At 40.0% G+C, this 13,769-nt stretch overlaps 1 protein-coding gene across 1 annotated transcript in view; it reads right to left on the bottom strand.

The window, feature by feature from the left end:
- Positions 1 to 208: 208 nt before the first annotated feature.
- The window catches only part of slc7a14b (solute carrier family 7 member 14b), a 30,519-nt gene continuing 16,958 nt past the window's right edge, over positions 209 to 13,769 (bottom strand). The window contains exons 3-8 of the mRNA XM_017719227.2: positions 11,871 to 12,107; positions 9,178 to 9,395; positions 8,288 to 8,434; positions 6,329 to 6,537; positions 4,562 to 5,424; positions 209 to 1,846 (exon numbers count right to left, since the gene is read on the bottom strand). Of these exons, the coding sequence (XP_017574716.1) occupies positions 1,512 to 1,846; positions 4,562 to 5,424; positions 6,329 to 6,537; positions 8,288 to 8,434; positions 9,178 to 9,395; positions 11,871 to 12,107 (2,009 nt within the window). The 3' untranslated portion in view covers positions 209 to 1,511. The remainder of the gene's footprint in view (positions 1,847 to 4,561; positions 5,425 to 6,328; positions 6,538 to 8,287; positions 8,435 to 9,177; positions 9,396 to 11,870; positions 12,108 to 13,769) is intronic.

Genomic DNA, 13,769 nt, shown 5'->3' on the forward strand with positions numbered 1-13,769 from the left:
CAATACTACAATACTATTCAGACATGCAGTCTAGCATGATGCTTCTGAATTGCCTGTGATTACAAAGACTCATCTTAGTCATCTTAGCCTGGCCTGGCTATCAGAATAATGTCTCTGTTATTTCAGTTGCATTAAGAACCTAACGAGTTTCTTTTACCTTCCAAATGTGGCACAAACACAAGAAAAGTAATTGTGATCTATATTCACTGTATCATATTTTATTTGAAATACATTAATATGCTTTTATCAAACAGCGTTTCAACAAAATCACTCTGGACGTAAGTATATTTGCACACGGCGCGTGTGAAGTCAGAATGAATTAATGCGCATAGCTGAAATATACCGAAGAAACATAAACATTTTCATACACATTTGAACAGTGGGGGGGGCACACAAGTGAAATATTCAGCAAACCACCATAGAAATAACTTGATATTGATGTTGCGTGGTATTTGGAAAAGGTATTATGTGCACAGCAAATGCCAGTTATAATATTTCTGTACACTGACCGTTTAAATCAAGACAGCTGTATGAATGTTGATAGTGCGGACCACATCTCTCAGACATGTCTGTGGATCTTTTAACATGACTTGCATCGCTTTTTTATGTAAAATAAGAGAAACAAAAGCATGCTTTGTGTGATTCTTGCTCTACGTGGGCCATGGTTGTGTTGCCGTTCGACTGGAATGAGCTTAATGTACTCACATACACCAAGACACACGTACAGACACACACAGAGTGTCATGCTGACTGCAAAGAGAGCTTCTGAGACCATCCATGACATTGGAATAACTATCTCATGGGGAAACTGGAAGGCACTAGTGAACTTTCAAACAAGTTTGGAGCATATCCTAAACTCCTGCACGGACCTTTTCAGGCTTCCACACATCTGCTGTTAGCTCCATGTGGAAATACAGAGATCATCGTCATGAGCCATATTCAAGCTGCATTAGTTTTACTCAGGGAGGTAACTATTATTTAAAAGGCCCATATCATGGCTCTCCAACAAGATCCTTGATTAAAATGGAGTATAAATCTGCAGTGTCTTGATATTTTATGACTCGGGTATTAATAACAGTAATATGGGACTGCACCTTCCGTAAACTGACTAAACCTAAACCTGGAGCTTCCTCAATAATAGCAGTCCTCATTAAATTGAGCTCACAGTAACGTAATAGAACTTGGTAGAATACATGGCCATGAGCTGTGTTGTTATTGTTATTGAGGGTGACGCCTGTTATGGAATGCTGAGTTCACCATCCAGGAAGTGACATTTCAATTTAGTCATTTATCCTTACAAATGAGCTGGTCAAATCCCTTAAAGAATACATTACAGAACCTCCTCTGGTTAAACTATTCCAGCTTGAATAGTGCTATAAATATCCAGCGATTTTACGAGTGCACATTTCTTTTAAGCAAATAAAAAGACAGCATTGAAATCCAAACAAAAACTTGGTCAGGCAGAAGAAACAGCTGTGAGACCCAAAACTAGTTGCCTCGTAGACAAATCCTTACTCAGGCGAGTATTCTGTGTCATCATTGACCAGCTCCTCAAACCCCTTCTTCCTCCTGCCTCTGCCTCTGGATTTCTGACTGTTGGAGGATGTGTGTTCGTCGGCTTGCTGCTGGTACTGGTTCTGGTACTGATAGCCCTTGGCCTCCGCAGCCCAGCCCTGGTAGCGGTCCTCTTCTCCGTCCTCCTGATGCTGGAGGTCATCGTCCACCGTGAAGCTGTCATCCACCCCGGCGTCGTATCTCTGATAGGAGCTGGCGTGGGCCTCCTCTTCGCGGGCACTCAGCTCCAGAGAGCTGTTCCACATGCCATAGCCAAAGTAGATCATGAGACCTGTGCAATGAGAGAAGAGACACAAACTGCAAATGTCCATTACAGGTCAGTCTCAACGTACAGGGATACATTTGAAATCTATCTGATTAAACAGGTGTTTAGTTTAGCAAATTGATTTGTGAGATTTTACCCCTAGTCCCAGATGTTGTTGATCAGCCGAGACATGCTGTCTGAAGTGTTTAGTTTGGCTCTGGCACTACAAGGCTAATGTACCTAACCAGTAATGGAAGCTTAATACTGGTTGTAGTAATAGACCACCAGATGAACAATGAGTAAACTGTATTTCACAAATAAACCTGCTTATGCGGATGCGTTTGCTGACTGCTAGCCTAGCCACTGATATACGGGATAATAAATACAGCCAAGCTGGCATTAGTGCAACTTTCACCTCTGTCATTCAACAAATCATAATAAAAATTGTGATTCTGTCTTTATTTAGTGCAAAATGGACAGCAGAGACCAATTTTCTATGCTTTCAGTCAGAGTAAAGGAGCCAAGCAGAGGTAACGTTAGATAGCCAGGTAACTTTAGCTTTTCGCTTGTTTTAACTTCTTGTCCTCCTCCATTTTTACCAGTCTTTTCTTTGTAATTGTGATGTGAAGACAGTTACTACTGTTTGTATGGCTGCAATAAGATGTTCGTCTTTCTAACAGTAATATTTAGCATCTATCTTCATTTCATCTCCCCTTTCCTAGTCCTTAAATCTCTCTCTGACTACTATAACACCAGCGTAGAAGGCGAATTATCGCGTTTCACGTGACGTCACACTGTATAGACAGCACCATTTTGAGGACCGAATCAGGGAGTGACTGGGCTGCGCAATGCCTTTAATTTGGTGCGCTTTGTGAAAGATTCATCTGCATCAGATGCAACAGAAGCCAAGAATAAAGAGATGCACACTAATTCAGTGTTTTCAGACTCCAGGTTTGGAGCCGCTGCACTGTGTTGTTTAGTGTTTCTGCTGTTCACGCCTCGTTCAGCTCAAGAAGGGATTAATTAGCTAATAATCAGAGGCGGACGAAGTTCACAAATCATGTACCTGAGTTAAAGTAGAGATACCCAAGGTAAAATATTACTCAAGAGTAGAAGTCCTTACTCTAGACCTCAACCTGAGTAAAAGTACAAAAGTATTTACCTTCAAATGTACTTAATTACATTAATAAATGTCATTAATTAGACACTGATGTCTATTAAAATGATCATAAGCACAAAACACTGAAGGTAAACAGTTTCCATCAGGGAGAACCGAGTGGCTCTGAAATCACTTTTTACACACAAGCAAAGTTTCAGTTTCAGATCACTTTGTAAATTAGTTACAAGTTTGATAAAAACTGGCTTTAAACTCAGGATCACAAATAAGTTTTCCTTTACTGTGTTGATCTGTAGGCGTCTGTTCATAAATATAAACTAACCCAAACTAATTTACTATGAAATGAAATGGTGTTTGTATGAATTCAGAAAAAAAAAACGCGCCAGTCTCGACTGCATATGTGGACATATTTCTATATTGTGCTCTATTTACAGGTTTGGTTAGTTCATCATTGGTGCTCTGGCTTTGAGCTTCTTTTGTTTTGACATGTTTCGTTTTTATACACACAGAAACCAAAAGGAATACAGATTTCTCAAATGTAGCGGGGGAAAAAGTCAGATATTAGACTCTGAAATGTAGTGGAGTGAAAGTAAAAAGTCGCCCAAAATGGAAAAACTTAAGTACAGATACAGAAAAAAACTACTTAAGTACAGAAACAAATTACATTTACTCAGTTACTGTCCACCACAGCTAATAATATCAGGTATTTTAACCAGGTAAGCAACAGTTATGCAGTGCAGGGGTTGCAGGACTGGAGCTGAACTCTGAACTAACTGCACTAGCAAATTTACAAAATCACGTCTGTCGAAATGTGAAGTGTGTAGTTTTTCCGACCCACGACATTCAGTCTGATATTTAACGTTTGTGTTTTTCCATTCAAGCGTCATTTAAATCTGCAGAAACGGAGAGTAACGTTATACCAGCTGTTTGCAGCTCCGTCAGGGGGACGACTGTTCATCCCTCAGCTGATGACATTAGCTAAAGTTATCAGGCTACCATTGTTCACATCTGTGTTAATCAGCTGATGTCGTTTCCCTCCTATGATCACAGAGTTTTCATCCTCATTAGGCAACACCATGGGATCCTTTACCCACCCTGACATGAAGAGCCGGTGGGCTTCTGTGCTTTTAAATGCTTTGAGGGACTCTCCAGAACAGGAGAGGGGCTGTGTATAAGATCAATATAAATGTCAGGAAAACACACGTTTGGTAGCTTTCAGCCAGTTTAAGTGGGACCAGGAGTTCAGGAGAAAATGTTGGGATCGCAGCCTATTGTATAGACCTTGTTGAGGTAACACTGTTTCTTTTCCAAAGTAAGGAGAGGAGTGTTTTAGCTATCTTTCACCTCTAGTGACGTTCATGTGGAGTTTACAGATGTAGCTGTAACAGATATAGCCTTGCTTAAGTGTGTTATTTTGGCCAGAATGGTCCTTTAACAACAGAATACTGTTTGAGGCATGTGTGTGATGATTTAGGCAATGATAACCTGGTGGTGGTAAAGCTTTAATTAATTTTGGGCTGCATTAGCTAAGCTGCTTTAGCTCCAGAGCAAAACTAAATAAGCAAAATTCAGGACCAAGCATGTCTTGGCTGATGGACTAGGTTGCTTTATGTCAGTGGTCATACCTACGGAGCACCACACAGCAAAGCGAATCCAGGTGATGCTGGACAGCTTGAGCATCAGGTAGATGTTCACCAGAATGGCTGCTGTAGGCACAAAGGGTACACAAGGTGCCATGTACGGCAACTTTTTGGGGCTTTCAGGCTGCCGTAGAATGATGATGAGCAAGACCACCATTAGGATGACGATGGTCATGACAAGCGGGACCAGTGCCCAGCGGGCACCTCCGGAGACTCGGTCAAGGCCATATATGACGAGTGTCCAGAGCAGGAATGTCAGGACGAACAGAAAGAGGACACAGGAGGTGACGGTACGTCCCGTAGCAGGCGTGGGCTGGGCGCCTGATTCAGGCAGTCCCAGACGCGTCCGCAGGGTGTAGTAGTTGCCACCCAGAATCCTTTTCAGCAGGGAGGTCAGCGCGTTGTCCGAGTCGTCAGAGTCCAGGTCTTTCTCGCTGACCCCGTATCCCGAGCTGTCTGACTGGTAGCCTCCAGAGTCAGACTTGCTAATCAGCATCTCATCGTCTTTCTGTGATGGGTGGTTCTTGGACCCCCAGGTGTTGCCAAGCTCATCTCCTTCACTCGTGGGTGAGTAAGCGTCCCTCTCACACTCCGCCAGAACCCCTTCTTTGCTCCTCCAGGCCTCTGCCTTGTCCGGAGCAATGCTGGTGAATCCGTCCCCCTCGGGCTGGTAGCGGAGGAGCAGAACACACACAGACACCAGTGTGTAGGCCAGCAATGTGCCGATTGACATCATCTCAATCAGGTCCCTCAGGCTGACCAGCAGGGCCAGAAGAGCGGCCAGGAAACCTGAGACCACACACGCAACCACCGGAGTCTCAGTGTGTGGACTCACGTGGGACAGGAACCTGACGAACATACAGAAACACACTAAAGCTATAAAAAATGAAGTGTGTTCAGAATAATGAGTGGAGCTGTAGATGATTCTAAAATTACTGAGGAAGCTGTAAAACATCAAAACTGAAGTTAAATAATACAATGTAACATCCAGAACAGCTAATATTTGAAGCGTTGGCCAAAACCTGATATATAACTTAATAAAAATAATCATAAATATGGTTTTTAATACCAAATAAAATGTCTATATTTATGTTGAACACATTGTGACTCCAGGTTCCAATCAGCACCACTGTAAAGATATCAGAGCTGACATGTTTCTTTAAATGTAACCATTTCACACTAAAACACTGAAGGACTTTAATTTTTATTTTAATATTGAATTATGCAGAAAATGAGAAAAATCTGAGGAATTCCCCTTTAATTCTCAGTGCTAGACAGTTTCCCAGTCACTTAAGGAACATCTACAGATCTGTTCATCACATTGTTTTTTATTAACAAATCTAATTCTATTAAACCTGCGAAATTATAAGTCGAGCATCATATTAGAATCACTTTATGCTTTTATTTGCCACCAACAATGTTTCATAGTATTAAAAATAGAGACGGCATCTCTATCTGAATTAGCACACACTCATACTGTGTTATGTATGTAGTTCTTCCTTTGGGGTTGTAGAGTGTTTGAGTGGTTTCAGCAAGACGGTCTAATTTTAGATGCACATCTTGAATGAAGTGCTTTAAAATTAAAATATTAAATATTAAAGCTTAGTAGTTTTTTTTAATGAAGAAACATTGGATTGATATCAGTGGTATCATGCCATCTCTAGTTCAGTACATTGATTCCAAACTTTTGACCGATGGAGTTTTTAATTAGTGATCATACACATAGAGACACATATGAAAGCAAACACCGACCTGAAAAGCAGGCCATCACCTGCCATGGCGTAGATGACTCTGGGCATGGGGAACAGGGAGCCCAACAAACTGACTGTTAGTCCAGCAATGGCTCCTATGGCCACTATGTACTTTCCTGCCATGAAGCCATGAACTGCAAACATCTCCATCAGCGGCGCATCTCCGTCAATCAGGTTATAGGGCACCATCAGTGTAAGGATCACACTGACCTACAACAGATTTATTGTTATTCACAGACTGGTGTGAAAAAATACATTTCCTGTCTGAACAAAACCTCGTATCTCCAACATGGTAACTTTACAGGAGAAGGAAAAAACCCACTTTACCTTTAATGTAAGTCAATGGAACCAGACATTTTTCCGAGTCATTTTGGGCCGTTTCATTTGGTCCATTCATCATGAAATTTACAAACAATGTAAAGAGAAATAGGCTTTTTCAAATCCTGTCAAAATTTGAAAAATGACAAAAATGGAGATACGAGGTTTTCTTCTGACAGCAGCAAAATATTTATGCCAAGCTGATCATGGAACTGAAAATTGTCTCACCAAGCCAGCGAAAATTATCGCTGTCAGTACATAGCCTTGTATCCCGAATTAGGAGAAGGAAAAAAAACCTCAACTTTTAATGGAAATTAATGGAACAATATTGTTTCCAAAGTCATTTTGGAGCATTTCTATTGGCTCAATCATCTTTAGATTTTAGCACATTGCAAATGGCAAACTAGCACTTTCAAAGACTGTGTACTTTTAGAGGAGGACCTTCCAGGCCTTCTAACCCAGCATTACTCTAAGTATAGCAGGCTAATAAAAGCATTAAATTCTTGAAACGCATAGCAGAAAATTTTCCAGTCAGAAATGTTTTTTTCCCCATTGTAGGTAGATAAACCTAAGCAAGTTCTCCTATTGGTTAGGACTTCAAGAGCTGAAGAGAAGACCAAACGCCTCAGATTAACCATCATCTACATTAGAAAGTGACAGAGATATCAGCTGATCACATTTTGATTTCCAATAAGCAGGACCAATTTCATGAATACATTTCATTCTAGGCCTTCTGGAAGTTCTAGATAACCACTAATTGTGAATATGAGCAGCATCCTAATCAGTGGGCTGTTGAAAGTGGAAAACAGCAACAGCTCAATAGCAGAGCTCACTACTAAAAGAGTTAGCGTGAAAATTCTGCAGGGTACATTTTATGCTCGTATGTCTGTCACAAGCTTCAAGTAAGACATGTTATGTGTTCTGGAGGCTTCAAATGTCTGTGTTAGATCTAGAACTGCCTCAGATTATCTGTCCCACCTTAAACGCTGCAGCAGTTACATTTTAGTGCCTAAATGCAGCAGACTATAACAGCGACACCATTTAAGGTGGAAAAGTTGAAAAAGAAGCTTCAGCTTCTTTAGAAAGTGCCATTAGCTCAGCGCTAACAAACTACTAGAATCACACAGGGATGCTAGCAGTAGTTAGCATGATCATTTAGCTGGGTTTCTGCCTCATGTTTTGATATTTATGGCCAAGGCTCTAAAAGTCACACTCCACCGCTGATCTTTTTAAAGCTCCTCTCAAGGCCTGCAGTTGGTGTCTATTCTGTCTTTAATAACTAAGGCCCCAGAAATATTTTGCTAGATGCACACATCTTTTTCACTGAGTGTACTGCTGTGAAAGCTGCTTACACAAAAAACGTCAAAGGTTGTGTAAACTAACTAAATTGTGAGTCATAAAAATGGCCACATTTATATTGTATTTTCTCTCCTGATAAAATCTCCATTTTTCTGCAGCGATGTCGATGCAAATAGCCTAAAAGCAGCGAAAGCCATTAAACAAGACTTTATGCAGCAGGTAAGAAAGGAAGAGGCCGTCACTAAGAATTAGTAGCATATTAGCCCATCACATTATGAATCAGCACATAAAAGGACATAAAAAAAAGACACGGCAAGCTCTGTGAGCGCAGTGGGCTACTAACAGAGACGTAAGCAGTGAGGCAGGTGACGAGCGAGGCAGTGATGGCGTAGGGGATGGAAGTGTTCGGACTTTTGGCCTCCTCTCCTGTAGTGGCAATTATGTCGAAGCCGATGAAGGCATAGAAACAAGTGGCAGCTCCCTGCATCACCTGCAAAACACAGAAGTGAATCCACTGCTAGTTTGTAACGCCTTTAGTCTTTAAGAATTCTGAACATTCAAAATTCCTTTTTGGAAATTCCTGAAATTATAAATATTTGTTTGAATTCCTATTTTTTTTAAATAATTCACATATATATATATATATATATATATATATATATATATATATACAAATGTTGAAGCTGAGAATTTGTATTATTTTTTGAAAAATATATGCCCATTTTGAATTTGATGCCAAAAACACGTTCCAAAAAAGTTGGGACAGGGGCAACAAAAGCCTGGTAAAGTTGTGTAATGCAAAACATGTCTTTACCTTAACATGCCGTACCACTCTGTTGTAGTAAGGATATGTCACGGTAAAGACATTTTCAGTTTTTCAAAAAATCTGAACAGCCAAAAGTGTCACAGTTGCAGAATTATAGCCAAACATGTCTCAAGAAAACGTAGCTATTTTCTTTTAAAATCAAAGTTTTTGGGGATAAACATTTGATACATAGGTTAAAGCTACACCACGTACGTTTTGGGGATTTGGAGACCCCTCTGGTGGAAATGTGTAACTGTACAACGTATATAGGAACATTTTGTAACGTTACTAACGAGTTACCCTACACAGTGTTTGTGGGAAGAGCATAAATAGGTCAGTTAACTTCGAATCTGCTGAACTTTGGTCAACATTGTTCTTACTAAATGTCCCTTATAAACTTCATTTGACTTAAATGGAAGCATTCTCACCCCTGACCACCCGTAGGGCAGAAACCTGCCGTCCTGCCAGTTCGCTCCAGAGAGGAAAAAGAGGCCCGCGATCACCATGAACACCCAAACCACCAAGTTGACAATGTTTAGCGCATTGTTGAAGCTCACGGAGTTCTTCACTCCCAAAGCTACAATCACCGTCACCGCCACAGCAATGAGCAGAGCCAGCAGGTCTGGATACGACTCCTCTCCTTTACCTGAGCAAAGCAGAGAATTGATAAATGCATAAATTTACCCCCCTTTACAATTTATGCACTGTATCTGCTCTACTGTAGAGAAGAGCAAAGCACAACCAAACATGGGGCAAAATATACCACAGATCGTTTATGTAGTCAAACAGGTCCAAGTATAAAATACCTTATCAACGTCTCCTACAACTAATCAATCATGTGTGAATTTTGACAGATTTCTCAAGATTCACTCTTTTTTATACCATAAAAAGAACGTTGTTTATCATAACTCATTTTCGTGTTCCTGTATTGCTAAGATGTGTTTATAAGCCACAGAATGTGCACCTGTGTACTTTAATTATCCTCTTGGTGCCTGTAATATAGCATCATTCTGAATTAAGTAAACAGTGAAAGCTAGTTGATCGAAAGTAAAGCCTCTGCTCAGCGGAGTTAGTTGTAACACAGTTGGAACACTTCGTCCATCACTGCTTGTTGGAAACATATGATGCGAATAACATAGAGCTAAAGTGAATTAATAGCGTTTTGCATTAATTTAATGACTGTTCAGTCTGAATGCCTGTGGGGTAACTTGCAACTTTCTGCACTCCTGTCACGTTTGTCTGAATTTTCCAAAAATGGTAGGTTTCTAGAAATCTAGGTTGCTTGGTCAAAATTAATCACTGTTAATCACTGTTAATTACATCTAAAAACTACTGAGTATTCCAAATTGTGCAGATTTTAGAGATTTAAAGAGAGAGAGATTATTTCAGACTTAAAATCACAGGCCCACACTTCAGTTCCCAACTCTCATAGTTCTCATACAGTTGAATGCAAACGTTTTGATACGCCTAGTCAATTTTCACATTCTGCTGATTTTCGAAGTAAAAAAATAAGTTAACACATCTTCTATGGTAAACATTTTTTTCTGCATGTAAGAGCGCAATTTCTACTGATGTGCTGAGGTTTAAACAAACCATTAAATCATCCTTAAGCATATTAAATGTGTTTTATTTTTTCCACTATGCCACTAACTCAGCAAATAAAGACTAATTGTGCGCGAAATTGTGCAGAGGTGTGTTCTCTGTACAGCATGTGTGAACTTTTCCTTTTAGAAACTCCACAAAATAGAAAACGTAGGTCCTCAACTATTTACAGTAGTTAATAATACTATAGTAATAACTCTTAATGGAATGATTCATTGAAAAATCTACATCACACAATCGTCCACTCAGCCCAGACGTAATCAGTCAGCCAAGATGTTTGGGGTCCTAATTGTGCTGGATCTATGAGGCTAACGTGGCTAACAAACACTAGAAGTCAACAGATTCAGATTCCTTTATTGATCCCAGGGGGAAATTGCAGTACACCCCAAAATCATTTCTTTAAATATATGCCATGTTTACACACTGTAAGTCATACTGTGCCCTAAACTACATCAACAAGCCTGTGCGACCTTAAACAGAATCAGGTTTCGCTGGCTAATTATTTTTGCACATACAAAGAATTTGTCTTCGGTTACACAGTAACTGGCAACTGAAGGTTCATTGATGACTGGATGTGGATTAAGAGAAGTTCTGGGGATGTTTTTAGGGAAAATATTTGGGTGACTACTGACTTCTGGCCACCCGCTGCACACCATCATCTTAGACAGGAGGAGCATGTTTAGTGGCGGGCTGCTGCCGCAGAGCTGCTCAACCGACAGATTCAGGAGATCCTTCGTCCCACGAGCCATCGGGCTCTTCAACTCTTCCCAGGGGGGACAGAAGACAAGAGGGAAGAGGAGAGATGAGGACTGAATCTGAATCTCATGTTAAATCATAGGTTTTATTAAAATCTTTAGGTTTCATTTTATCCATCTGCACATCTGTACACCTTACTGTACATATCACACTTTCTAGAGCCCTATCGCGTATCTTGCACATCTGGACACTCCACACCTAGACACTTTATTTTGGTACCAACATCTGCACATATTTATTCAGCATTGTCATTATACACCGTTATCTGTGCCTCCTTGTACAGTCATCATTGCACTGCCTCTTTCCTCTCAGGCTGTAGATCTTATTCCAGATTGTTGTATTTTTCTATTTGTATATCTGCCTGTAGAAAGGAGTTTTTTATATGTATTCTTCCTGTCTGTCTGTCTGTTTGTCTGTCTGTCTTCCTTACCTACTTCTAGTGTTAGCAACATTAGCCTTGTAGCTCCAGTTTAAAGCTAAAGAAGCAAAATTTGGACACCAAACATCTCGGCTGATTGCCTGCATCTTGGGTAAGTGGATGATTGTGTAGATTTGTTTTTTTTTGTCAAACCATTTCTTTATGATTACTGACTGAATAATAAGGGGTAACCAGAATTGACACAAACCAGAAACAGTGAGTTCATCATAGTGACCGCGTATTCCTTACAACAGTATAAATGAGCTCCCTGTGAACAGTGACAGCTGACAGGTCAGAAATTGATGTGTGCAATAACAGTATATCAGGTTACCCTGCGTTACTCACCCAGGCCATTAAGAGTGCCCAGATGGTTGATCATGTATCGGCTGATGGTGTGGTTGGCCAGGGAGTCGAACATGCTGCTGAGAGCACTGGCCCCGGCTGCTGTACCGATCAGGTACTCCAGAATGAGATTCCACCCGATGAAGAACGCCACAAACTCCCCCACTGTCACGTAGCTGTAGGTGTAGGCCGAGCCGGTGGTCTTTGGCACTCGCACCCCAAACTCAGCGTAGCAGACTCCTAAAAAAAAAGAAACCCAAGAAGCTTAAATACATATATATGTATGTATATATATATATATATATATATATGTGTGTGTGTGTGTGTGTGTGTGTATATGTATATGTGTGTGTATGTATATATATATATATATATATATATATATATATATATATTAAAAATTTAGACTCTTAATATACACATTAATATACACACAATATTGCACAATTCCCAATGTACAGTTTTGTAACAGTAACAGTTATTTCTTCTGGGCCTTTTTCAAGTTCCAACTTATCAGCTCAGAAAAACGAAATATCGTGATGCATGTTGTGAAAATGACTTGAAGTATCGTGATGTTTTTCCATATCAACCAACCCTACTATGAAATTAATTATGACCGTCACGATTACCCGATTAAACTACTACTTGCTTTTAAAGGGTTCATGTTCTGTCATTTTTTCCCTTGAGGTCCAAGTTCTAACATTTGTATGGTTTTATGTACCAAAAATGGTCAGATTTTATTTTTACATAGCCATTTTGTAAGCTCTCTTTAACCCTTGGGAATTAAACAGGCTGTTTTGTTACTTTGCCTTTAAGACGGTTGATGTAATCAATGTAAATGAGCTCTGTTCTGATTGGCTGCCCTCTATTGCACCACATTCAAAAAGCACTCATAGATGAAGCACTCCCTACAACTTCATGTTTGAATGGGCGGGGCTAAAGTGCTGTAGGTTGAATAGGCGGATATGGATGGTATGAGTTAGTTCTTGTGACATCACAAAAACAGTGAATTCAAAGCAGGCTGTTTGTGCAGTTCAGTTGCCATATACATATCGCTGCTGTCGGGAGAAAATCTTGTATCTCCAAAATGGTAACTTTACAGGAGAAGGAAAAAACCTACTTTACTTTGAATGGAAGTCAATGGAACCAGACATTTTTCCAGGTCATTTTCAGCCGTTTCTTTTGGTCCATTCATCATGAAATTTACATACAATGTAAAGAACAACAGGCATTTTCAAACTATGTCAAAAGCTAAAAAACTGAAAAATGGAGATAAAAGGTTTTCTTCCGACAGCAGCGAGATATGGCAGTGATATGGACCTCTGGGACTGGTGAGTGTGCAGTTTGAAATGTTGGTGATGTTTGCACATCGTTCCCTGTCCATCAGTTTTGTCTTTTGGGCGCAATTCTGATGAGAATTTCCTGTAGACTGAATTTTGCCACTGACCTGTATGACCGTACACTTCAATAAAAATGTAGAGCCAGCTTCTTCCTTCACACTGTGGCCTTTGGCACCCAAATGCAATCACTCCTTTCTGTCAATCATTAACATCTGCATTTCAACTCAATTTCCCTCACATCAAATGACATTCACTGCGCTGTACCACCTCTTCTCAATCTATGAATCCCATCACACACCCCGCAGGTGTTTACAGCCAATCATCTACGTGCAGCACCATCTGCAAGAGCCTGAAGTTACTACCACTTTAAACATATAAGGTGACAAATCTTTTTGTCTAGCTTGCTTATTATTTCTCAGCCTTTTATTTGATTAATATGTACTTTCTTGATAAATCAGCAATGATTAGTTGGCAGATTGCATGATAATTCATATTTTAAATTGTTCTACTGCTAAATGTCAATTATTATTGCTTAACTTACTTTTTTAAAAAATCTTGATTA

The sequence above is a fragment of the Pygocentrus nattereri genome, chromosome 24 (genome assembly GCF_015220715.1).
Source record: "Pygocentrus nattereri isolate fPygNat1 chromosome 24, fPygNat1.pri, whole genome shotgun sequence".
NCBI lineage: Eukaryota > Metazoa > Chordata > Actinopteri > Characiformes > Serrasalmidae > Pygocentrus > Pygocentrus nattereri.